The sequence below is a fragment of the Arvicanthis niloticus genome, chromosome 27, assembly GCF_011762505.2.
Source record: "Arvicanthis niloticus isolate mArvNil1 chromosome 27, mArvNil1.pat.X, whole genome shotgun sequence".
NCBI classification, from domain to species: Eukaryota; Metazoa; Chordata; class Mammalia; order Rodentia; family Muridae; genus Arvicanthis; species Arvicanthis niloticus.
In genome coordinates, this window is record NC_133435.1 from 21,266,534 (window position 1) to 21,292,834 (window position 26,301).

At 43.0% G+C, this 26,301-nt stretch overlaps 1 protein-coding gene across 1 annotated transcript in view; it reads left to right on the forward strand.

Moving 5' to 3' along the window:
• Positions 1 to 26,301, forward strand: part of Wdfy3 (WD repeat and FYVE domain containing 3) — a 223,789-nt gene that overhangs the window by 53,724 nt on the left and 143,764 nt on the right. Inside the window, 1 exon segment of the mRNA XM_076926347.1 lies at positions 24,999 to 25,209. Within this exon segment, the coding sequence (XP_076782462.1) occupies positions 25,030 to 25,209 (180 nt within the window). The 5' untranslated portion in view covers positions 24,999 to 25,029.

Genomic DNA, 26,301 nt, shown 5'->3' on the forward strand with positions numbered 1-26,301 from the left:
AGTTCCAGCAGTGTTGCAGTGCACGCTGTATGCCAGTGCTGTGTGTCTTCTCCCTTAATTCCGAAGGGACTCTGGTTCACAGGTTGTTGATGATGGCATCCCTTGCCCCACCACTACCCCACCTTCTTCAATGAAGCAGCATTAAATTCATCCACCGAACAGCACACACTATGTTTAAAGATTATTATCAGCCTCAAATGTAAGCCTTTAATGGTCTGTTTGTGTCTGCTTTTCTTTTTTTTTGTTTTTTTGTTTTTTTGTTTTTCGAGACAGGGTTTCTCTGTGTAGCTCTGGCTGTCCTGGCACTCACTCTGTAGACCAGGCTGGCCTCGAACTCAGAAATCCGCCTGTCTCTGCCTCCCAAGTGCTGGGATTAAAGGTGTGCGTCACCACTGCCCAGCTTGTGTCTGCTTTTCAAATGCAGGTCTTCTACCATTCCCCAAGTTCCCCCTATGTTCTTACTGTACCCAACAGTAAGAGAACCCAGTGCGTGTCTTGTGCACTCTCCTCTGATCCCTGGTCTGTTTACTGTGTATGGAATGAGGTCCATCTTTATGGGCTTCACAGATCTGGTTCAGATACCACCTCTGATGCTAGCTGATGTCTCCTGTGTTTCCATGGCATCCTATTCATTTAAATCTCATTGTTATTGTAGCTCATACACCGCCTGATAGATTTCATCTCTTTATTCACAAGACCCTAGAAAGTGGTCTGTTGACTTTCCACTAACGTCTAGCCATCTAGTACCTGGATGCCAGAGTGTTTCCAGCTGAACAAGGAAACAGAGGTTAAATGTGTTCAGGTTTTATGTTCTTGCCTATAAATACCTGCACTCACCACCTCAGTGTTACTTACATTAGACCTCACTAAACGTGGCAGCTATGAAGAAAAGGATTACTAGTTACTGTTATTTGAGAAGACGGAAATGATCATCTTTAAAAGAACTGAACACATTTCTCACAAATGTCTCCTGTGATGATTACAGGCCATGTGAACTTTCACTTTACATTTATTGCTTTGCTCAGATGTTGTGCTTTCTCTTCACTACGGTTTCATTTGGAAATTGGAATATTTGGATGCTGTAGTTTGAACATACGTCTTGTTAGAAGTGTACGCATCTTGTTAGAAATTTACATCTGTTTTTATACATGCTGTGTTCTAATGACCGAACATTCAGAGCTGGCTCTGTGCTGAGAAACTAGTTGCAAGTGTGTGGATCTTGGTGTTTTAGGATTTTTCAACATTCTGAGTAGGAAAACTGGTTGGCAGAGAAATGTAAGTTCTACCCATCACCGTTCATGTATGCACTCTGACGCGTAGCAGATGAGAAATGTAAGGTCTGTCCACCATCCATGTATGCACTCTGACACTCTGACACGTAGTTGATGAGGAACAGGAGTCCACTCAGACTTGGCGGAGGGGAGCTCAGCAAAGGAGGGCTGGAGAGATGGTGCAGCGGTTCAGTGCACTGACTGCGCTTCCAGAGGTCCTGAGTTCATTTCCCAGCAACACATGTTGTTGGCTCACAACCATCTGTAATGGGATCTGATGTCCTCTTCTGGTGTGTCTGAAGACAGCTACAGTGTACTCACATACATAAAATAAATAAATCTTTGGTTTTTTTTGTTTTTGTTTTGTTTTTAGAGAGCATAAAGAATGGTGGTAACATTGTTTTTTTTTTCTCCTTCCTTTTAAAATCTAAGCTCTAGACACATAGTTACCAAAACTGTTTTAACCACTTAATAAATCCTTGTTAAACTGTTTAAACCAGGTGTGTCAGTTCACAGCTGTAATCTCAGTACTCTGAGTACTCAATACTGAGATGGGCTCATCACAGGTTCAAGACCAGCTTGAGCTACATGGTATATACCAGGTCTGCCAGGGTTATGTGGCAAAGCCCTGTGTGACAACACTAAGTTTAAACAAATGACTATACATGAAGGACTTCTGATAGAGATTGTCCAGGGAGAAGGCTTACTCGATGTTATCAACCAGTGGCAATAAGTGATCTCTATTTTGAGTCATAGAAGAGAACTATAGAAACAAGAATGGCATTTATAAGATGATCTGGATGCTGGGTATTTGGAGGTAAACAATGGGGGTTAGCCAGGTGTATTACTGCATGCCTGTTAATCACCAGCACCAGGAGGCTGAAGGCTCTCAAGTTCAAGGCCTGGACTTAGAGATGCTCGCCTATAATTCCTGCTGCTTAGGAGGGTTTAGGAGGTGACATAAGGGAGAGTACAAATCCAGTGTCAACCCAGGCAATTAGATTTTATTTCCTCCTGCGGAGGAAAGTCGGTGATAGCTACTTACCTAGTACTCTAGCCTGCTTTCTGTTGCTGTAATAAAACATTGACCACCAGAGGAGGAAAGAAGGGCTCATCTTGCTTATAGGTTACCGTCCTTCATGGAAGGGAGCCATAGTGGGAGCCTCCAGGGAGGAACTGAAGCAGCAGTCACCAAGGAACAGTGGTTCCAGGCTTGCTTCTTGGCTCATGTTCAGGTTCAGCTTATAGAGCCCAGGCCCACTTGCCTAGGAATGGCTCAGCCCAGAAATGCCCCACAGACATACCCAACCTGCCCCATCTGATAAATACCCCAGAGACATACCCAACCTGCCCCATCTGATGGAGAAATGCCCCACAGACATACCCAACCTGCCCCATAATGTGGTAACCCAGGCCCATAATCCCAGCTGTTGGGAAGTAGAGATGAAAGTCAGTTCAAGGTCAGCCTCAGTACAAGAGTGAGTCCCTGCTGCTATTTGCTTGTCTGCTGGCTGTCCTGGAACTCACCTGAACTCAAGTGCCCGGATTAAAGGTGTGTGCTACCACTCCCAGATCTAAGGCCTTTTTTTCTTTTTCAGCAAAAGCAAACATTTTTCTATAGGCCACATCCCAAGGGAGCACGTCTGTCCTCTGCTTTCTGACTCTCTGACTATTTCCTAATCTCTGAAAGAACACAGCAGCTCTCTCCTGCTCTGGTTTTATGTATCTATGGTTCATACACAGTAAATCCTCTGACATTAGGGATCACACATTTCTTATTTTTATCATAATGCTCAGCGTGGGAGATCCTTGGGGCTCTGCTGCTTCCTCTGTAAACCGAGGCTCAGTTCAGTACCCTGCTTTTGGACGATCAGGCTTGAAAGCATCTGCAGCCTCTCCTCTTCCTCCCTTTCTCTGTGTGTTTGCTTTTCTGTCTCATGATGTAGCCCAGGCTACCCTCAAACTCATCATTCTTTGGCCTCAGCATTCTGGGTACTGGGGTCATAGGAGTGTCCCCGATACTAACTGCTGTTTTTCATTTTTAAAGCTTATAGTCATTCCCAATGAATTTATAATAGATTATTTACAGTGCATTCCTAAAATATGATGCCAAAGTTTTGTGTGAGAAGAAGTGCATACACATATATGTGTTGAACTAGGAACTGCAGAAATAGCACCCATTCCAGTCAGTTAAACAGGAAGTGTTTTTATTACAGCCTTAGGGAATATACAATCATGGAGCAGAGGGAAAGGCTAAAGGAACACCTCAATTTCAAAAATATTTCTCTGTCCTGTGCTACAGAACAGACTATTAAAGACACTTTTAAAAATTATTTTCATTTTATGAATGTGTGTTTTGCCTACACATGTGTGCCCAGCATCTGAAGATCCAGAGATGGTGTTGGATCCCCTGGAGCTGGAGTTGTAGACAGTTGTGAGCTTCTATGTGGGTGCTAGGAACCAAACCAAAGAGTCCTCTGAAAGATTGGGGTGCTCCTACCCACTGAGCCATCTCTCCAGCTCCCATTACAGGTGTCCTACATGTGGGTAAGAGATGTGTAGGACTGGCCAACTCAAAGCTGCAGGCCAACTTTGGCCTATGACCTGATTATGTGTGTCACTTGAATTGTGAGTAGATTGTCATTTTTAAATATTTGAAAAATGTCAAAAGAGAATGATTTGTGGCACCAGTGTTGATAAAAACTGTACTGGATTATAGCCACACTTACTGCATCGACTGTGCTCACTTATACAATAGCAGTGTTGAACTGTTACAACAGAAACTGCCTGGCAGAGCAGTTATTCTCTGGCACTGGATTCATTTCTACCCACAATCCCCGGTTTTAAATCTATCTTTCTTATTCATGAAGTTTGTAAGACCTTTTAAAGTTATGTACCATATCATCACATTTAACTGCCAACAGTGTCTTTATCTGTATTTTTCCCCAATGGATTCTTGCAGGGAGTTGTTTCCTTAATATTCTGCGTGTTATTCATATGTGAGACTAGGGTGTGGTTGGTCCCTATAATCAGGGGAAACCAACTAAAACGACAGGAAACGTTTAAGTGAGAAGAAAATGTAGCCAGGTATATAGAACACTTCCCAAAGGTCAGATGTGTCTGCGGATATTAGAATTCTCTGGCAAGATCATACTCCTGGCAGAGTTCTTGTTACTGTCTGGTTACGCCCTTGGTGGAAGAAACAGTGAACATAGGGTCAGTCATATTGAAGCTGTGTGTGTGTGCATGTATATATGTGTGTGTATTCGTGTGTATATACACGTGTGTTTATATGCGTGTATACGGGTGTGTGTGCTCATTTGTATGTTGTGTGTGAATATGTGCATGTGAGTGTGTGCATGTGTATTATGTATTGCTTTGTGTGTATTCATGTATGTTGTGTGTGTGCATGTGTGCTTGTGAGTTTGTGCAAGCTTGTGTGCATATTGTATATGTGAATGCGTGCATGTGTAAAAGCTTTTTATGTAAACGTACTTGATGTGGTGATTTTATCTGAATGCTAAAAGAGGAACAAATCATACTGTCTTTGCTAGGAATAGCTAGAGAATAAAGATCACTATCGTTTGAGTAAACAGTTATTTCCTGGGTTGGAGAGGTGACTGAGTGGGTGAGGTTTGCTATGCAAACATAGAGACCCGAGTACAGACCCCAGGACCCATTTAAAAGCATACTGGGGCCATGTGCACGTGCAACCCCAGTACTTGGAGACAAGCAGATCTGAGGACTTCCTTGTCAGCTAGCCTGTGCAACCAGTGAGCCCTGGGGTCTATGAGAGAGTGTCTCAAAAAAAAAAAAAAAAAAAAAAAAAAAAAAAAAAAAAAAGGTAGAGACATGATCAAGCAAGAAAGACACTTATGTCAACTTCTGGTATCTACAGGTGCCCGCAGCAACGTGTGCAAATGTGCACAAGCGCACACTTACACAGATAAAGCTATCCCTGAGTCAGCTTCCAGTTGATAATACAGGACGTGATCAGGAGTTCTCTATCTTAACATTTCAGCCAACGGAGATTTTTCAGTCTCCCTGGGAAGTTGCTTTAATCTCTCTTGAGTATGTTTTTCCATTGCTTATTTTAGGCAATAAATCTATAAATCCATTTCTCTGAAAGTACCTAACACTATGTGTGCGACTGAGAATCTCAGGCTGCACTTCCTAAATGAAAACTGACCCACAGGCAGGAAGAACACCGTAGGGACTAACACCAGCCCTGGTTACTAAGTGTAGACTCCTAACATGATCCAAGGGCAGAATAGCTGGTGTTTTCCACTTGGGAAGACTGGTGACTAGCCGGTGAGGGGAAAAGACTGTGTTTGAGTATTTAGCAGGCAGAGGCAGAACTGCAGACTCTCAGGCCAAACCAGGAACCACCATTTGCTTCTTCTTGAAGCTGAAAACTTTGTAAGCATGTATGTAGCCGGGGCACTCTTCCCCCAAGGCCCTGCCTCCCAGCTGCTTGGTTCTGTTTTGCTTAGTCTTTCTTCCCTCTTTCTGCTGTAAAGGACATGGCCCCATCATCCATCAGTATTATCACCACCCAGATTCGGTCTCAAGGGAGTTGGCATTCTCTGGTAAATGGCTGTGTGACTTCTGCTGGGCGGTACTCACTGTATCCTAGGGACCTGCCTACCCAACGGTTAACAGCTTGTAAATTATTCATGATTCCAAGTTGTTATTTAGAACCACAATTCTTATCGTATAGCCACAGAACAAACGGGAGGATACACTGAAGTTTATGGTGACCCCCTCAGAATACAAACCAATTGGAGTTACTGACCACTGCAGAATCGGCATGTTTTTGTTGTTGTTGTTGTTGTTGTTGTAGACCCGGGAAGGCCTGTCTTGGGAGTATAAGATCAGATGTATTGCGTCATTGAGCATGGCACAGTTTGCCTGGATGCTATTTTAAAGTACTCAGTTTTATTTCTCTTTCTCCCTCGTGTAGGAATCTTCCTGGGGCTGAGGGAGCTGACTGGTTTGTTCCTTCTCCTTCTCTGGGGTCTCTGGGCTGGACCTCATTTCCCTAAGGACAAACACTTGTTAAGTTGCCGTTACTGGCTAAGAGAGCCATCACCCCTTCACCCGAGGATAGAGAAGCCTATCTGGGATTTATTTTTGTTTATAGGATCCTAATGGTCATAACCATTAAAAAAAAAACTGAAAAAACAAAGCAACAACACAAAATCCCCAACCTACTTCCAGCTAAATATATCTGCAGATGTGGTACTTTTCTTGTTACTTGCTGAACAGATAAATTATATTTTCTTTAAGATTTTTTTTAAGTTTTAGAGCACTAAATTTGGTGTTTAAGTATTGAATTTTAGGTGAATAATATAAATCCATCCTTTCTAAAAATATTTTATGTGTGTGGGTGTCTTAGCTGCATGTGTCAGTTGTGTATACCTAGTGCCCTTGGAGGCCAGAAGAGGGTACTGGCTCCCCTCCAATTAGAATAAGCTGCCATGTGGCTTCTGAGTCTAGAACCCAGGTGCTCTGGAAAGTCAGTCAGTGCCCTTAAATGACAAATAATCTCTCCAGCTCCCTATAAATAAATTCATACAAAAATTTGTGAGTTTGCTTAATTAAATTCAGAAGCATTACAAAATAGTTATTTCCTTTAAAAAGCTATACTTTTACAAAGGATTTATTTTGTTTTAAGTTATGTGTAAATGTATATGTCTGCATGGTGGCGTCTGTGCATGTCTGTGTTGAGTGTCCAAGCAGGCCAGAAGAGAGGGTTGGCTCTCCCAAAGCTGGAAGTACAGGCCATTGTGGGCCAAGAGGTGTGGCTGGGACTGAACCTGGGTCAGTTCCTCGAAAGGGGGTGGGAGGGCAGGAGCAGGCAGGGCTCGGACTGTGGAGCTGTGTCTCCAGCCACTACTTGTAGTTGTTTTAATGATGGACGAGCACCGCCATTCCAAAGCAGCTGGGGTCAGCTGGTATTATTGTGGTTTCGAGGTTGTATTATGGGTATCTTTCTATTTCTGAAGACTAATATTATAATATCTATTTCACCATGTTTTGAAGTTTTCTTTTTTAACCTATCACTGTATTCTTTAAGGGCTTATATTATATAAATGGTTTGAACTCTATCATTTTAAATGGCTATGTATGGTAGTGTATCTTCTTGTTCTGTATTTGCTACTATAACTTTTTAAATGTTTTATTGTGTGAAAGGATGAGTGTGTATATGTGCATTTGTGTGTGCTCATGCAGGTGAGCAGATGAGTAAGATATCAAACTCAGGTGACACTTGGTGGCAGACTCCCTTCTCCACTGAGCGGTTGGCCTCCTACCCTCTGCCTATGCATGTTCTCAGTGGTGATGCCTTCTGTGCAGCATTCAAGGCCCCAGCACCTGCAGACAGCACAGTGAAGTCCTTGTGGGAGTCCCATGCCTTCGGCGTTTCTTTTGAGTGCAGAATTGGAAGCAGACATCTCGAGATGCAGGAGTCCCCTTGGAGCTCTCTGCTGGTGTGTTCTCATGGTTGGAGCCTGTCCACATAGACATTCCTAGCTTTCTGACTGATACTGATGTAGTAGACATTTTATAGCATCCTCTTGTTTTATCTGTACCTCCTGGTGACGTCATTGAAGCATCCTGGTGTGTTTCATATTTTGCCTTTCTCCGTTAGATTGCTGTAGTTTGCAGATTTGGGAATTATTTTAATGTCTAGTTGCTGTCTAGTTTAGATCATTGAGATACCTTGTTCTGTCATGTTCCTTCTTTTCAGTTGGTTCACAATATTCTTTCCAAGTTATTTAATATCAAGTCCTGATTTCTCCAGGAGATAAATTTTAATATTTAAAAATGAAAAAAAAAATAGAGACTAGAAAGCATCTAGACTTCTTTACAGTTGCTTCTTGATTTATTATAGGGTTATGTTCACAAACACCACAAAACCAACAACAAAAACCCCAGTAAACTGGAAACACCATGGATTTTAAAAGCACAGGCTATCCCCAATGCACTGAGACTCCTACCTTGGCAACAGGCTATGCTGCAGCACCTCATGCTTGCCTTTGTTTGGTGGATGACTGAGAACTATGGCCCGCTGTCTAGAATATAGTTCCACATGACTAGTCCTAGAGAAGTCAGATTTACAGTTTGTAGTACAGTCCCTATTGACTGTACCTCACTTTGTGCCATTGTATTGTTGAAGAATTGTAATCTGAACCATCCTAAGTCAGAAACCATCTGTGTAGTTATTTAAGCTTTTATTACGTTTTATTAGTGTGTGTGTGTGTGTGTGTGTGTGTGTGTGTGTGTGTGTGTGTAAGTCGGAGGACAACCTGTAGGAGCCTGTCTCTCCTTCTACCATCTGTATCTCAGGGACTGAACTCACATCATTTGTTGTCTTTACCTGCTGAGTCATCTGTATATTTCAAGAAACCTGTAAAGAATTGTAGATCACACTACTTTAAGTTGGAAACCATTTTTTATATTTAAAGAAACCAATTAAGGAATTTAATGAAGTTATCTTTAAGTAATATATAATTGTACTTAAAGACACTGATCATATTTTCAGTATGTATGTTTAAAGAAAGTCATAGTACCTGCTACAAGGTTAAACCCTTGTCCACACACTGGGAAGCTCAGAAGATACAGTGTTCAGGAAACTTGACAGTTAAATTAGGTACACCTTAGACTGGAAACAGACTGGTGTGATTACCTGTCAAACCCTGGTAATCACACCAGACAGTTATGGGAATGCGCCAGCCAAGGAGCAGGGATGAGGAACAGGGAGACAGCCACTGAGGTCTGACTTCCTCCTCGAGATGCTGCTGAGTGGACAGCTGTGGACAGCTACTTTCCATGACGCACTTTGTGAACTGAAGACCCAAATGTGAGCAGTAAAGTCCAAGTCTTTCATGCGGCTGTCCTGAGTTGTCGTTTTTTTTTAGTTTGTTCAATACAAACTGCCATCTCTAACTTAGATGTTAGTATGTCTCTAACATGAGGCATTGCAAGCATACATTGATACTGTATTGTAACCATTAAGAGTCTGTTACTTCCCAAGAGAAGTTAGATGACGAAGTGAACAGTTATATCCTTCACAGTATGAGCTTTCTGTCTAAGCCTTTAGACATGAAATGCACACAGTAGATTATTATTTGGTTTTAGTTGTCAAGTGCCGACTCTAGCAGACACTAACAGATGTTTAGCCTGTTTCGGGTGTGTGTCTCGGTTCCTGTCCCAGCTCTGTGTGAGCTGTTGTCAATAGAAGAGACCAGCAGGGCTCGCCTCACCCTCCAGCCTGAGGAGAAGGCCGCACATCTTCAGGGTGTTAGCCTGTGATGCCTGACATTATTATAGCATGTTTCAAACAAACATGTGATCCTCTACCACCAGAGGAGAATTTGAAGGAACTATTTATGTATTTTATGACACAGCGTCCGTCGTTCCTTCTGAGAGGAAGATGGTGGACCACCAGAAGAAAATGTAATGATCCGATTCAGATGTTGCACCGACTAACTTCCCAAGTTAGGCAATGCCTTTAAAGGAGTGTCTCTGTCACGTGGGGTTTGGGAACACAGCATGGCTGGGTGATGAAATCCACATCTGTCTGAGCAGCAAGCACCTCACGAATCAGTTTATCTCCCCAGCACTGAATGCTGTATTTTAACACGTGTATAAAGCAGACCAGGGCTGGATGAAAGAATGAGGCAAGGAATTCTCTTACTACTGATGGTAAACATTTTTTCCCTGTAAATCCAAAATTATTTTAAAGACATCTGTCATCAGTGTAGTCATTTCGCAAGGACACATGAATGGGAAGGACTAAGTGCTGTGAAGCCTCAGAACCCTTTAAAATTCAGGTGGCATTACCAATGACACCTCAGGCACAGACAGCTCCTGTCATAATCTTGTTAATCCCAGCACTTGGAAGGCAAGAGGGAGGAGGCTGTCTGTGAGCCAGCCTGGTCTGCATAACTAGTTCTAGGACATCCAGGGCTACATAGTGAGACCTTGTCTCCAAATTAAAAAAAAAGAAGAAGAAGAAGAAAAAAAAAAGAAAAAGAGGAAGGGGAGGAGGAGGAAGAAAAGGAAGGGGGGAAATTAGAGGGAAAGGGAGTGGGAATTTCCCTCTCAGTTTTCCCCAAAGGTGGTTTTCAAAATGGTTGCATGTGACCAACAGTGAAGTGGTGTAATTCGGACATGACATGCTATTTGTTGAGGCCAGTCTTCCGTTCTGGTAATGCTGCAAGGGTCAGAGGTAACAGTTCCTTACTCTTTCCCCCTCATCCCCAGCTCTGCTCTCTAGGTATCATCCCTCAGCTCATCCCTCAGGCCTGTCAGTGAGTCCAGCCCTCACTCCTTGAACACAAGACTGAAGATGCATTTTATTTCATTTGTGTTCGTGAGCGATTATATAAATCCAGTTGCTGAAACAGAAGAGTTAATTGATATGCTGTCTGATCTTGTAATGAGGGCTATTTGTGTCAGCTGGGTTATTAGTAATGCTGGTATTTTAAAGTTTTTCTCTGAGGCTTCACAGTACCTAATCTTGCCCATTCATATTCCTTGCTAAATGACTAAATAGAAGGTTGTATATTTAAAATAATTTTGGTGGAGACTTTACAGGATAAAAAGTATTTACTGTCAGCAAGAATATTCCTTGCCTCATCCAGCCCTGGTCTGTTTCACACTTGTGTTAAGATAATGTGTTCAGTGCTAGATTAATTAGTGAGATACTTGCAGCTCAGATAGGAGAACCCAAATTCAGCTCCCAGGAGCCATGGACAAGTGGGTACTGCAGCATACACCCCAGAATCCAGGTGCTGGGGAGCAGATCCCATGGGCTTGAGAGCCAGCCAGCACAGCTGTAGTGGAGCTTAAAGTTCTAGATGGCCCAGAACAGGAAGACTCCTGTACTCACCTGCATCCACACAGAGAGTGTCCTTAGTGTGTAGAAGACCGTGACAAACACTAAAGGTTGGGACATAAACAACAGAATAGTCCACAGGTCACTGATTGACATGAAGTATATTTTAAAGCACTCGTGGTCACAGGTTCACTGGAAATTCTCCTCAGAAGTCCCAAGACACTTTTACTGACCTCTGGTAGGTTGAGAAATGACCTCAGGGATCAGACGTGCTCATTGGTTGTTGGTTGCCAGCGCATTCTGATGGAAAGGCTCGGTTTGATGTACGCAGAGTGTACTTTCACCAGCAGTGAGCAGTGTCAGATTTGGGTTAAGTGGGTGTGAAGTCACACAACAGCAGACCTGCAGGTGGGTGTGTAAACAGGTGTCACACAGAGCAGAGCTTCGAGGTTGAATTCAGCTTAGTTTGCTACTTAGTAAGAACTAGGTGAGTCACTTTCCATTGCCGAAGCGCCTTTTCTCCAGCAGCTGTGCAGATTGCTTGAGGCAGGTGTGTTCTCCTGTGCTTCCTTTTGTAATTACAAAGCCTGCTGTATATCCACATGCACACACAGAGCAGCTAGCTGATAAACTGGTCTTAAGAGTCTTTTACTTTATGATCTCAAGAATTGCATTTTAATTAGAGTTCAATAAAACTATTTCATGGATATACCCACATAGTAAATATAATATATAATATATATATGTGTGTGTGTATCCACATATATATGTATGTACATACATATACATATACATACCAGTGAATTCTGTGATCACCTAGGAGCTCGAGTGTCCGAAGACTGAGATAGGTGAGGGGCAATAAAATGTCTCATGCGATGTCTAGCAACTGATGTGTATGATGCAAAAGTTTTCAAGATCTATACATCGCAGAATGTCTCATGATATAAAAACATGGACATGGTACTAAATTGGAAAATCAAAACCAAAAAGCACATACAAGTACCAGCGCATACATGTCCCCGTGTAGTTCAGTATGCCTTCCACCTTCTGGGAGCAGGAAGCCATGCCTCCAGTCTCCTGGGAGCAGGAAGCTCCTGTCTCCTGGGAGCCAATCACTCTCCTGCTTATTTCTTCCTTCGCTTTCCATGTGCATTGAATATGAACAAAGTGGGAAAAGTACATCGTAGACTCACACAGTGCCACAGTCTGTGTATGTAGGGATGTCTGGTTGTGTTGAAGTTCTATTTCAAAAAGCGGTATAACGGAGCATGTTATGTTTTCCAACTTCCTGTTCTTACTGTTTTTATACATTTAACCATGTAGTAAATCACAAATTATCCCCTAGGGATGTTCCTTCTCCCACACATCCTGTGCACATGAAAAAGTGCCTCCATCATGTGCCTGGGAGCAGAGCTGCTGACCGAGGTGGCATACCCATGTTTATTGTCACGGCTGAACCAGCCTAATGTCAGGTCGAACTTTTGGTTTCGTGTTAGGTTCCCATTGCCAGGCAGTTTTCTTGGTCTTAAGTGGCAAATGGCAACACAAAATCTTTTATCTTTAGGTCCTGAGGTCAGAAGTCTGAAATTGGTCTAACAGCGAGAATTGAATGTCCAGGAGCCCTGTTCCTTCTGAAGATGTGGGGGTGGGGTGATGGGAGGCTCTTCCTCTCCCTTGTCGGCTTCTGGGGCTGCCACATTCCTGGCTCATGGCTACATCTCCCTGATGCCACCTCCACAGCCACAGCTGGTCTCTCTCACACTCCTCCCTCTGACTTTGTGGTCACACCAGCATGACTGAGACCTTACAGAACAGTTCTCTTCATTTCAGGGTCCCTGACTTCATCATACTCTCAAAGCCCTTTTAATTTATTTTGGGGGCAGGTCTCACATGTAGACTAGGCTGGCCTTGAACTCACAAAGACCAGCCTGCTGGGATCAAATGCAGTCATTTGCTCCCAACTGCCTATAACTTCTGTTCCAGGGGACTCAAGCGCCCTCTCCTGGCTCCAAAGTATACCACACACGGTATATTTACAAACAAAAAGGTAAAAACACTCATACACATAAAGTAAAAATAAAATTAAAAAAAAAAAAAAAGCAACCAACATGTGCACCACAGTCCTTTTTGCCATGTAAGCCACCATGTATCCTAGGGATGAGGGTGGAGGTAACTTTGGCTGAGGCCTTATCTAATTTATATAAATGTGAACTTTTATTTTAGTGTAGAGAAGTTATTTTGGCTCACTAGAAACTTGTTTTATTAAGTTGTATTTGCTTTATTATTAAACAGGTTGTGCAGCCTTCCTAAGATTTGTGGTCATTCATTTATTTTTTTTTTTCTGTGAAAGTATGCTTATGCATTGCTAACATTTGGGGTGGTGTTTATTTGCTTTTCTGTCATTGCTTAGAAGGTGCTCTTTGTATGTTTTGGATCGTGTGCTTTCCTATGTATTTAGATATCACAGGTTATTCCCTCTTCTTCAGTTTGGAACTTGTGTGTCATTAGTTTATGTTTCTTTTGTTGATTTGGATGTGCAGTGGCTTTTAATTTTGATAAAGTTGATTCTGTGTGCATGTATCTAGTTTTATTTAACATTCCTTTAATTCTGAACATAGTGAATATTTCTTCATTATTATTTTGGTCCCCCCAACACTCAGGAGAGTGTATGATGCAGGAGGATCATGAGTTTGAGTCCGTCTAGCCTACATAGCTAGACTCCTTAAAAAACAAGATTTATTGTCTCTAGTATCAAAATACTCTGATGTCGGAAGCGAGTGACTGTGGGTATTTCTGTGGCAGTGTGTTCACAATTGACTTAGGATTAGAAAAATCAGGTATCCGTGATCAATTGTCAGGCAGTTAAATTTTAGTTTTTATTTCAAGCAGAAGAAAGTCTCTGTGTAGAAAGTCCAGGCTGCAGTACATGCATCCATCCTGAGTTTGAGGACCTATGGCCTAGCATATGGTTGTCCCACTCAATTTAGGAAGTGTATGTACTAACTTGCTTGGAACTTTGGGGAAAGGCATGTCGTCACACCACGGATGGAGTGAAGAATGGAGCTGGCATTTCTGTGATGTTTTATATATAGCAGACACTTAAGGAATTCAATTTCAACAAAGCCCCTGTGGCTGGAATTCAGCAGCAGTGACCTCAGCACATTGTGTCGAGTGTTGGTGGCCTCAGTGGATTCTGTGCTCACTGGGCACACACACTTTGGGGAAGTCTGGAAACAAAGTCAGATGAGGAAGCTGGGTCATTTCAGTTTTGCTGAAACAGACTCGGTGACAATGATTTTTTACGTGGAGCTTATCAACACTCTGAAAGTCATTTAGGTGAGTAGCGGGGCATCCAGGCAGGTTCAGCTGTACTTCACAGTGTAGCCCAGGCTGTCCTTAAACTCACATATCTTCTGTCTCCACTCACAGAGGTGGGATCATATTGTTACTGAGCTGAGGATTAAACTAAGGGTCCTACGTACTAGGGAAATGCTTAGTTACTGCCCTATATCCCTAGACCCCCACCCCATTTATTCTTCCTCATTTTGATTTTGAGATGGGGTTATACCTTATCTCAGGCTGGTTCTTACAATCTCACGGCCTCAGCCTCTTGAGTGCTAACGTTACAGATCTACCAGGGTCTGGCTATATATAGCCGAAGCTGGTCTCCAATTTGAGCTGCTCCTTGCCTCTGCTTCCTGAGCGCTGAGATTGTGGGCATCCGTTACTGTACTTGGCCATCTAAATGATTTCCATGAGATACCTTTAATTTATTCATCTCAACTTGATTGCTCATCTTTTATTCATGCATCACGCAGTCTGTCTCCCTTTCACTTTGTGTGTCTGTTTCTGTTTTTCTGTCTCTGTTTCTTTTGTTTCTCTGTCCCTCTGTCTGTTTCTCTCTGTGTGTCTCTCTGTCTCTCTCCTCTCACTGAGACAGGGTCTCACTATGTAGTCCTGGAACTAGTATACAGACTGTCCTCAAACCTCACCCAGATCCAGCTGCCTCTGCTCCCCAGTTGCTGGGCTTAAGGGATGCTTGTTTCCCGTTTCTTCTTTACCTCTGTTGTCAGTATTGGGCAAGAAGAGTTGAGTGGGTGATCAGCACCTCTGCCTCTAACACCATATCCTTTTTTGTTGGAAAAAGACAGAATAGCAATTCCACAGTGCACTAAGGGGACAAACGAGTGACTGCCTGTCACCCCGGGCGTGGTGGTGGGGTGGGGAGGCTTTCTCCAAAGAGGCACAGCTGAGTTCATTAGTGACACAGAGCAGCAAGTCCTAGGCTGTGACTGTCCTGCCCACGTGCAAGGCCACACAGTGCGGACCCAGAGTGGCTGCTCACCTACAGCTCGGCAGTCGTCTGTGCATGTGCCTGTTCATTTTCAGCGTGCACTCGCCCCTTGAGAGGAAGTGAGCGTTTGGAGACCACAGTCAGATGTGAGGGAATCCATACATCAGCCAGGGATCTTGATGATCAGATGGCAAGACGTTTGGACTCAGCAAGTCGGTCGGTACCTTCTCAACTTAGACAAATGCTTAGCCCAGTGTTTGTTCTGCAGATAGTTAAGGGGTTTCATGAAGGTTTATTAATTTAGTAAAAAGTAGGATACATGAATTATAAGTTTTTTAAAAATTACATGATATAATACTTAACTTTTTTTTTATTCAGAGATCTGAATAACTTGTGAGAGAGAAAAAAATCTGATTTTGCCACTTATTAGGCAATGACATTTTGTTTATCTTTTAATGTGGTAGCCCATCAGAGACTATCAGTATAGTCTTGACTAAGTTTGGTTCCCACCACTGAGGATATTATTAGATTTGTGAGCATAAACCCATTCATTAGTAAATGTATCTTAAATAGATAATAATTAATATAATAATAATTGCTACTTGCTGAACTCTTGCCTATGATAGTTTATTCTGGAGCCACATTTGCGTGACCATAGCCTAGGAACACAGATTCCATGTTCTGAAGTGGTAACATAGTAACAAAACAGAGAGCCTTGTGAGCCTAGCTCGTATGCTGTGAACTCACAGGACAGGAGGGATCCCAGCAGCAGCCTCAGGGGCTGCCTGTGGCATTTAGCCTTTTGGTTGGAGGAGTTAATAGTCTGTTCCAAAGATTTACAGAGTATGGCTAGTAAGGGTGGAGATAGCCCAAGCCAAGCTTGCACCTTGGAATGTACCACCCTCTCTGCAGTTACTGAAGGTCTAGTCATCCTGCAGGCAAGCAGTGTGTCTTTTTTCCAGGAATCTTGGTCTATACTCAAGACAGTATTGTAAGTCTTGCTTTTAAGGAAGATGTCCTGGTGGAATAAAGCTGCCACATAGCCCTGAGACAGTGACCTGGAGGCTGTGTACTTTGCTGGTAGGCAAAGCCAGGGAGTGCACATTCTTGGGAGAGAAAACAGCCTACCCCATGTATGCATCTTCAAGGGTTGGGGGACCCCCTTTCTGGAGAATTTGGACTGCAAGCTGCTGAGAGATGAGGATGCTGTAGAATCAATGAAGCCAGGTAGTCTGAGAACTCGGATTATTGGTTGAGTTGTTTTAATGTATTCCCAGGAATAGAGAACATGTTGTGGTGTGTGCTTGGCTGTTCAAGGGGCAGTTCAGGAGCATGGAGGACACTGACAGGGTACTGTTATGGAGGACAGTCAAGAGCCAAGGAGGACACAGACAGGGTACTGTTACGGAGCCTAGACTGAATGCCAACAGATACCAGTCCTGGAGTCCTGAGATGCAGTTTAATTTTATTAACTTGTTCAAAGGACGAGGCTTTGGTTTTATTGATTTCCTTTTTTTTTTTTTTTTTCCCTGCTTTTTTGTTTTTTGTTTGAGACAGGATACATACATACCACACAGCCCAGGCTGACCTGGGACCTGGCTCATTCTGACTCAGCATCAGGAGTGCTGGGCATCTAGGTACAAACCACCATGCCCAACTTTCTGTTTGATTTTGGCTTTGGGGACAGGGTCTCTTATAGTCTAGGCTAGCCTCAAACTCTCTGTGAACCCAGGATAATGTGAACTTTCTGCCACTCACTTCTGAGGGCTGGGATCACAGCTGTGTGACAGCCACCATGTCCTGTTCAGGTGTTATTTGGGGAAAGAGGGATCAGACCCAGGGCCTTTGGCATGATAGCACTGTACCCACGTGTTGTACCACTGGGCTTTATCCCCGCCAGAACCGACGTCCGTAAGTCCTGACTTGTACGTCCGTAAGTCCTGACTTGTGCATGGTGTCTGATTTCCAGTATTTGCTGCTTTTCCTTCACCGATTTGTTTAAGTCTGTTATAGTCTTTGGCTTTACTGTGTCTGATTTCTGTGATTGTAACCTTGCTACAGGTCGTTTTTATTGTCTAGTGTGAGGTCTGTCTTGGTGAATGTTCTGTGTGAACCTGAGAAGAAGGCATGATGTGTGGTTGTCAGAGTTTCTATCAGCTGCAGTCCAGGGTCCTAGTGCTGCTCAGAGACCCATGTCTGTGCTCACTTCCTTGGCCATATCTTGAAATGTGGAGCAAATCCGGGACCTGGTGCATGTTGGGTAAATGCTCTATCACCTACAGTCCCAGCTTGGAATTTCTCTCCTTAATTTATGACTTCATCACTACCTCTGGAATGCTCGGATTAAAGGTGTGCACCAAGAGAGAAAATAGAGGCGAACCCTATAGGATGTGAGGTCCCTGACCTTCTCTTTTCTCTCTCTGTCCTGTGGAGTTCATCTCATGTGCTGTTTGTTTCACCCATTAAGGAGTGGTGAACTGAGTCCTGCCAACGTGGACCCCTCTTCTTCTAATGATGGTGCTGTGTGAAATTAATCGACTTTACAACTCATATATGCTGTTGCCTTCTTGTAAATTTCTTGTAAATGCCATCTGAACAACTGCAGGACTTGTTATTGATCAAGATACAGCGATGCCTGAAATTACAGTCCTGTGGCTATGGTTGTATTAGTGTCTGCTCCCCCGAACCCGTTCTACTCTCTGTACTCAGCCTTCTTTTCTCCTGTTTTGACTCAGTTCTTAAGGTTTATCTTTATTTTCCTTTCTTCTGAAGCCCAGGTGCATCATCGGTGATATGGCCCTTCCCTCAGGCCACAGAAGGTTCTGGGGAAGGTTTTCACCTGGGGGAAATGGCCTTTCTGTGTGCAGTATTCTAACTGTGACCTTTTCTTACTGAAAGTCTTCTCACCCTTTGCCAAAGGCAAAAAAAAAAAAAAAAAAAAAAAAAAAAAAACAAAAAAAAAAACACCAGGCCTGAAGGTCTGCAGTGTGAGAAACCTAGGTGGGTTTTGCCTGCTGGTCCTGAGACCACACACCTGGGCCATTCCCTTCCTGTGGCTCATGCAGCAGGTCACACAACAGCAGCAGCAACAGAAACAGCAGCTCATCGTAGTTCCCACCAAGGGTTTCACGGGCTCTACAGGCTTTTGGCAGAAAGCAAACTTCACCCCAGTCCTCCAAGGCCAGGAAGAATCTTTCCTGTTTACTCAGTGGCTTCCTGTGTCAGTGCCAGAATCTTAAGACTTTTTGTGTTACAATAAACCCTAGTCTTGCTTTTTCTTAACTTTTTTCTGTTACTTGTTTTCAACACTCTAATAATTAACTACTGTAAATTATATGCTTTGGGCTCACCATGCCTTACTACTGCAAGCCATTCAGTTCTTGTGGTGGTGCAAACCTCTAAGCCAACAACGTGAGGGGAGAGAAGTAGGACCATGAGTCCTAGCTAGACGGACTTGTGATGGAGGCCCTACTAACAGTCTTAAGAACCCAAAGGCCATAGTAACACATTGCACCTTGTCTGGTTCCTTGGTGGCCTGTGTATTCCTATAGAGCAGGGTCTCTGGTGCTCTCGATACATGCATAATAGTATACTCTTTTTACAAACTGGTTTGTTATTTTAATTAATTGATTTGTAGTTTTCCTTAAGACAGCCCAGGCTAGCTTCAGTCCTTAGGCCTCCTGGGTGCTGGGATTATAGATGTGAGCTGTTTGTTTGTTAGGTTTGACTGTTTTTTATTTCAGGTACATATTGGTTTAGGATTTTTGATTAAAATAATTCCGTAGATATTCTAGTTGCTAAGACTTGATTAAACAAAGCATTTTGTACCTGTCTTTTTTATTAGCTTATTTCTTTCTGTCTTTGCTGTTTATTTACATTTCTTTTAGACAGGTATGTTTCTGCTTGTTTTGTGTGTCACAACGTTGGGGTATTTTACTTCTTCTTCTTCTTTTTTTTTTTTTCAAATCATAACATTACCTTTTGTTTTTTGAGACAAGCTCTCTCTGTGTAACTCTGGCAAGCCTGGACCTGTATTGACCTGTATTGAAGTCAGCTGGCCAAGCTGACTTCACAGAGATGTGCCTGTATCTGCCTCCCAGTGCTGGGATTAAGGGCCTGCACCACCACGCCCATCATAATAAATATTTTAAACCATGTGAGGAACGGTAAAAATTTCTCCACCTTAGCCCAACAGTGAACTTAGCAATAGTGTGGTTGATCTCATCCAGGTATAAATTCTGGGAAATTGGCTAAGGTGAGACTGCAGAAGGGTTATGGCTGAACACCCAGACCTGGACTTACACAGAGAATGATCTAGGACACAGAGTTTGCCAGGCAGCAGGACTATAGAAGCCCTGAGCTGTAAAAACTCTTTACAAGTCTTCCATACTATATATAAACACCTGCTTTTAGATTGTGCCAGTGGGTATGACTTAAGGCATTTATTTCAGAGTGTAACCGAATTATACTAATTAGTAATACCAACTAACCTTCATTGAGGTAAATGCTCATCTGAGGTGTTGTCCATCAGCGATGGTTACCTGATGGCAGGATAGTGGGAGCTGGAGCTGGCGATGGTGGAGGATGCTTGCTTGGAGATGTCTACAGTGTCTGCACATAGGTGTTAGTCATGTGAGTGTTCTTGGGTGGTCCTGAGTTTCTTTTGAACACTTTCTCCACTGAGAAAAGGTTAAAGAATTAAAGGGATGATGGGTTTACCTTGGAGGATGTTAGGGAATAGGTCTTAAGTAGTTCCTCCTATAAAGGAGGTTATGGGTGGTTTTAGAATACTTCACGTTGGGCTATACTCTAATCACTGACATTGAAGGACAAAGAGCTGAGACCTCAGAGTTCCTATCATTATTATCCTCACTATGTAGTCCTTAATGTTAGGAGTAGCATTGAACTCACAAAAATCTGCCTGCTTCTGCCTCTAGAATGCTGGGATTCAAGGTGTGGCCACCACACCTGCTAAGAATTTCATGTACTCTGAGTACTCTGTCTTCCTGATAGTTGCCCTGGCCATTACCATCTCTTTTTTTGTTTTGTTTTGTTTTTTTTGTTTTTGTTTTTTGAGACAGGGTTTCTCTGTGTAGCCCTGGCTGTCCTGTAACTCACTCTGTAGACCAGGCTGGCCTCGAACTCAGAAATCTGCCTGCCTCTGCCTCCCAAGTGCTGGGATTAAAGGCCCGCACCACCACCGCCCGGCTGCCATTACCATCTCTTACAAGCGAGGGACCAATGGAGAATTTTTAAAGTGTGGCTCAAAAGTGTATCTGTAGTTATTTTCTAATTTCACATGTTAAGTTGTTACCTTACATGGACTTTGTAGTTCCCTCTAATAGTTTTGCCTTTGCTCTTCCTGTGTAAGAAAAAACTAGATTTTTTTTTTTTCCCTAGAAAACTCAAAAGGAGGAGCCTCAGGTCCTTGATGAAGCTGTGGGGTTTTTTGTTTTTTCTCCTAAGATGAAGGACAACTTAGCCCAGCTGTTTGAAGTTTTTAGGAAGCCTCTGGGAGACAGCTGGTGACTGGGCACGTAATTTTAAAGTACAGACTACTCATTTGGGCTGCATGCTTTTGTAATTAAAATAATGAAAATCCTTTTAAAGGATTTTGACAGGGGAAGTATAAAGTGGTTTTCAGGCATTAACATAAAGGTTAGATTAAGGAATGCTGTCTGGATTAAGGCACATTATCCCACTGATATTTAAATACCCTCCTGTTGGTAGTACAAACACTTTCTTCTTGAGTGGGAAAAAATTGGGTTTGTGTTGGAAAGCCTGTTTAACACAATAATCTTCATAACTATAATAAAAAATCCAAAACCTTTAACATTCTTCCCACAATGTAAATTCATAGTTTGTCTCCCTGCTGTGGATCTTGTATATTTCTCTAATCATCTGCTTTATAACTCTCCTCTTGAGTTGGGCATAGTGGCACAGGCCTATAAATCTCAGCTCCCAGAAAACTGAGGCAGGAGGCTTGCCATGAGTATAGTTTATGCAAACCTCAGTATAGCAGGTTGTATAGGAGTGAGAGTCTGTATCCAAACCAAACAATAAAATTTGTCCTTGAATATCAACTACAGAATTCATTCATTCATTCATTCATTCATCCTATCATCTATCATCTATCTAATATATGCATTATATTTTATTATCTTTATTAGTAGTAGCAATAGTAGTATTGGGGATCTATATGTGTATATGTTTGTACACACACACACACACACACATATATATATGCTTGCTACATCATTTTGTAAGTCTCTCTAACATTCTTGAGGACCTATATTATCTTTTTTTTTTGATAAGCAACTACAATTTTAAAGAGGAATGAAGTCTTATGACCAAGGTAATGGGAGAAAACAAATATTTATTGAATGTCAGTTATGCACTGAGAATATCATATATATGTTGTTTGCATTTTGCAAAAAGGCCATGAGTGAAGATGTCACAGGTCAAGCTCAGATGCAGTGCGTTGAAAGCCTTAAGCCCTGTGGTTCTATGGAGTTCTCTTCTCAAGCCTGTGTGGTTAGTAAAAGATTTCTACGCTAAAATTATTAATCACTGATGAGAAGTGGAGAAGAGACAGGTAAAAGCAGACATTTTATGCTTGGGGATTGGGTGGCTTAATGTAAAACGCCTGCAACGTCATTTCCATTGCTATCTAGACCCAAATGGCATTCTCTATAAAACTAGAAAGGAATAAGCAAAGGAATGACCAGCAGCAGTAGAGAGTGAGAGCGTTCACTGGTATCCAGGCTATGCAGGAGGCATAGACAAGCAGCTCTAACCAGACTGGAAGTTGGAGGCTAATGTTTAACATGACAAGATCTGCCTAAAGTAATAACAAAACAATCTTAATAAATATATAGCTTACACTGTTCTTGAAGAAGAAAACAATAGCAAAGCTGGAGGCTTTCTGTTTTCTGGTTCCCAAATACATCACACATCAACGGGAACTTTAACTCTTAGGTCAGTGAAACAGAATAGCGAAGTAGAGAGGAAGAAGTGAGCTAGATTAGGAGTAAACTCACCTTCTTCAGCACATGTACCAAGGACACACAGTGGGCAAAGACGGTCCCTACAATAAATGGATTTGGAAAAACTAGGAACCCAAGTGCAGAAAACGGAAATTAGACTCTTACTTTACAGGGTGTGTGAAAGCCGAGTCAAAAGAGTTTAAACTAGAACCAACAGCTAGTAGGGAAAAGCAAGTGAAAGCGTTTTTTGCTACTGGTTTAGGAAATAATATTGTTGGGTTTTTGCACCAAGAAGTCAACAAAAGCAGCCAGCTGGGTGAGACTGTGTTAGAGCTGAAGCTCTCTGCAGAGCAAAGACAACACCAGGAGTGAAGAGACCACCTACAGGGCAGCAGGAAATGCCCACTTGCCGCCAGTGCTTGTATCTGTTAAGAGGTTAGTCTCTTCAAACATATGAAGAGACCCAAACGACTTGGTAGTAAATTCCCAAATAACCCAAGTAAAAACTGAGCCAATGGTCTGGACAGATACTTCTCAAAAGAATATATTCTAGTGAGTGAGGTTTCTATGGAAATGTGCTTCATCACCCAGCATCAGGGCGATGCAAACCAACTGTACCTAAACCTAAGCTGGTCCTGGAGTGTTAGGGTGGCTGTTAGCTAAGAAATGTTGGCCAGGCGGAAAAGGAAAAGACGGCCTTTGTACACCATTGGTAGGAATGGAAATTGATACAGCTATTGCAGAAACGGTGTCGAGGCGGCATGTAATGATCCCGCAATCCTACTTCTAGATAGTGAAATGACACTGATCTCGGATATCTCCATTCCTGTGCTTGCCTTAGGGTCACTCACAATAGCCAAATAGAGAAACAACCTACGTGCCTCTTGATGTGGTGGTTTGAACGGTTTCAATTGAATAATCAATGTTTGCCAAATGGATAGACAGACAGGATCCGCACCACGCATCTACCTTCCCTGCTTTTCACAATATTTATTTATGTATTTATTTATGTATTTATTTATTTATTTTTGTGAATGTGTGTGCTCTCCTGTGTGATTTTAAGTGTACCACATGTGTGCAGGTGCCTACAGAGGCCAAAGGAGGGCACCAGATGCCCTGGAACTGAGGATGCAGATGGTTGTGAACTGCCCAGTGCTCACGCTTACTGATCACTTCCACGTTGAATTTTGGTCTAGAAGTTTTCAGGACCGTAACATACTAGCACATTAGTAGGCCTCTTGGGTGTATTTGCTGAAATCTTTTTAGTAACATTGGGCAGACTTAAGTTACACTTTTAAAACATGAGTTTGTTGGACATCCCTGAGCTGGGCTCATTTTTCTTTGCTACTTTGTAGGTAAGTGTTTTCAGCCTTGTGCCTGCAGTGGGGCACTTGACTATATACTGATCCTGCTTTGCACAATAGGGACTCTGCACACCAAGCACAGCCCGAAACAGAGCTGGGGGAGATAGAGTGCCAAGTGCAAACCTGTAGCCAGACACAGTTCTCGAGGGCACCATGCTTCAGATCATTGTTCTTTTAAGAAACCAGCAAGTGACACATAGTAGGTGAATCCCTGCTCAGACGTAGCCTTTCTTTTCCTGAGCTGTAGCTTACTGGCATGTAACGTCAGCAGAAATAAAAGCAGGCATGGCAACTTTCTTGCAGACTAAAAAGAAACTGTTTCATGCGGATTCCACTGATTCATAGTGTTCCTCCAGCCTTCCTGGTTCCTTTGTTAAATTTCCTGGCTTTGTGTCTGAGATTAGCTAATTCCCGGCACAGTTGGAAATAACTGAATGGTTGTTGTTGCTTTCTCAAAGTATGATTGAACTCAGTGGTTAGTTTACTGACTTGGGTCCAGCGAGGGATTGGAGGGATTCGTGTTACATAACTGCACAGCGTGCACCTATGCATCCTTACCTAAAATATGTGTCATCCGAGAGTAGCCACCCTTACCACATGCACCATTGGCTTCTTCTGCGATTTCTTTAAAAAAAAAAAAATGTCAATTACTGTGACGAGTTAGTGAGACTTAACCAAGGTTTCCAACCACAGCTTAAGACAGTGGTCTTTAGTTCTGTGATCAATCTTTTTATATTTATAATGTGTAAGGGGATATCATTCTATTTAATTTGTGTGTTTTCAGACTAACAAGTTGTTCATCACATGCACAGAATCCTTCACATCAAAACATTTTAAAATTGAAACTAGAAAATTTGTGGGGTTTGATTATAGGTGTTATAGGTCAGGGTTCACTTCCTGGCTTTGCTCCTTCCACATGTGTGCTTAACTGTTAAGCCACACAGGGTAGCAAGGTTAAGCCACACAGGGTAGCAAGGTTTCTGATCCCTTTATGATTTGCAGGTGATATTAAATGAATGGGGAAGCTTTTTTACTTGCCCCATTGTATTGTATATAAATCGTGGGAGCCAGTATGGAGTTGAGGTTGCACGGTTCATAGGGTTGTTCTGGGCTAGTCTGCGTTTAAAGAAGAGGCAGAATGTTGGGCTGTCATGGGACTATTTAAAGTTCTCACAAGCTTGCTTAGCCGAGGCAAGGCAGGGTCATGTTGACTCTTCATGTCTTGACCTTTTCCTACAGAAACAGAAGTGTGTTTCACCCACCAGCCAAGATGAACATGGTGAAGAGGATCATGGGGCGACCTCGACAGGAGGAGTGCAGCCCGCAGGACAACGCCTTGGGCCTGATGCACCTCCGCCGGCTCTTCACCGAGCTGTGCCACCCTCCGAGGCACATGACCCAGAAGGAGCAGGAGGAGAAGCTGTACATGATGCTGCCAGTGTTCAACAGGGTGAGTCCAGCTTTCAGGATGGCTGGTACCTCGGACGTCTTACGGTTGGTGGCAGACCACAGGTGGACGATAGATTGCATGGGACTTGTTTTGTTTCTTACTTTGTTTTGAGCCAGATGTTGAGCACACATCTGTAGTCCCAGCACCTGGGAGATGGAGAAAATGGCAGGCTCACTATCAGCCTGTGCTACAGTGTGAGAGCCACGGCTCTGAAGCTTTTGCTTTCCTTTCCATTTCTATAGTGGGAGAGGCTGAAGGCCAGCAGAGTGTGGAGTGCTGACTTAGTCCTCTTCAGTCCTGATGTGGAAAGTGGCTGAGTTTAGAAGAGGCAAGATTGTCAGTTGTCCTGTGTTATTCTGTTGTGTGATTGTCAAGCCCTTTGTAAGCTTTGAAGTCCTCACAGATGGGATAGTGGTGCCACCCTTAACCTTGGCACTCAGGAGGCAGGTGGATCTGAAGAGTCCAGGGCTAGCCTGGGCTACATAGCGAGAGCATCTCAAAGGAAAAAGCCAAGCAGTGTGCTCTGTTCAGCTGGCTTTCTGACACATCACATAAGGGGATACTTGCTGTCTACAGAGAATGTAAGGAGACTCTATGCTTTCATGTATTGCTATTACAGCACAAACGATTTTGTTGCAACTTTTTAAAATGTCCTTTTGATATCGACCGAGGGTTTGCACGCATGTAGCTTTGAGAAGTTTAGGAGCTCTGTGGTGGGCTCGGCGCTCCTGTTGCTGTCTGCTAATGCTGCTGCCTGGAAGCTCTTAATGCAGGCTTTTCCAGCTCTGTCCTGAATGTCCTTTTTTAATTGTAAGAACTTGCTTCCTGCCCCTCCCAACCACAACACACTCAATCCCCCTGCCTCACACACTCCAGTCCCCCTGCCTCACACACTGCAGTCTCCCTGCCTCACACACTCAGTGCCCCTGCCTCACACACTCAATCCCCCTGCTTCACATACTCCAGACCCCCTGCCTCACACACTTCTCTCTCTCCTTCTCCATGCAGTTGTACCTCATGAATTCTTAGTGTCTGTTGCCTCCTGGCTGAGGGGTCAATATCCTGCAAAGATGAGTCTTGGTGTGTATATCA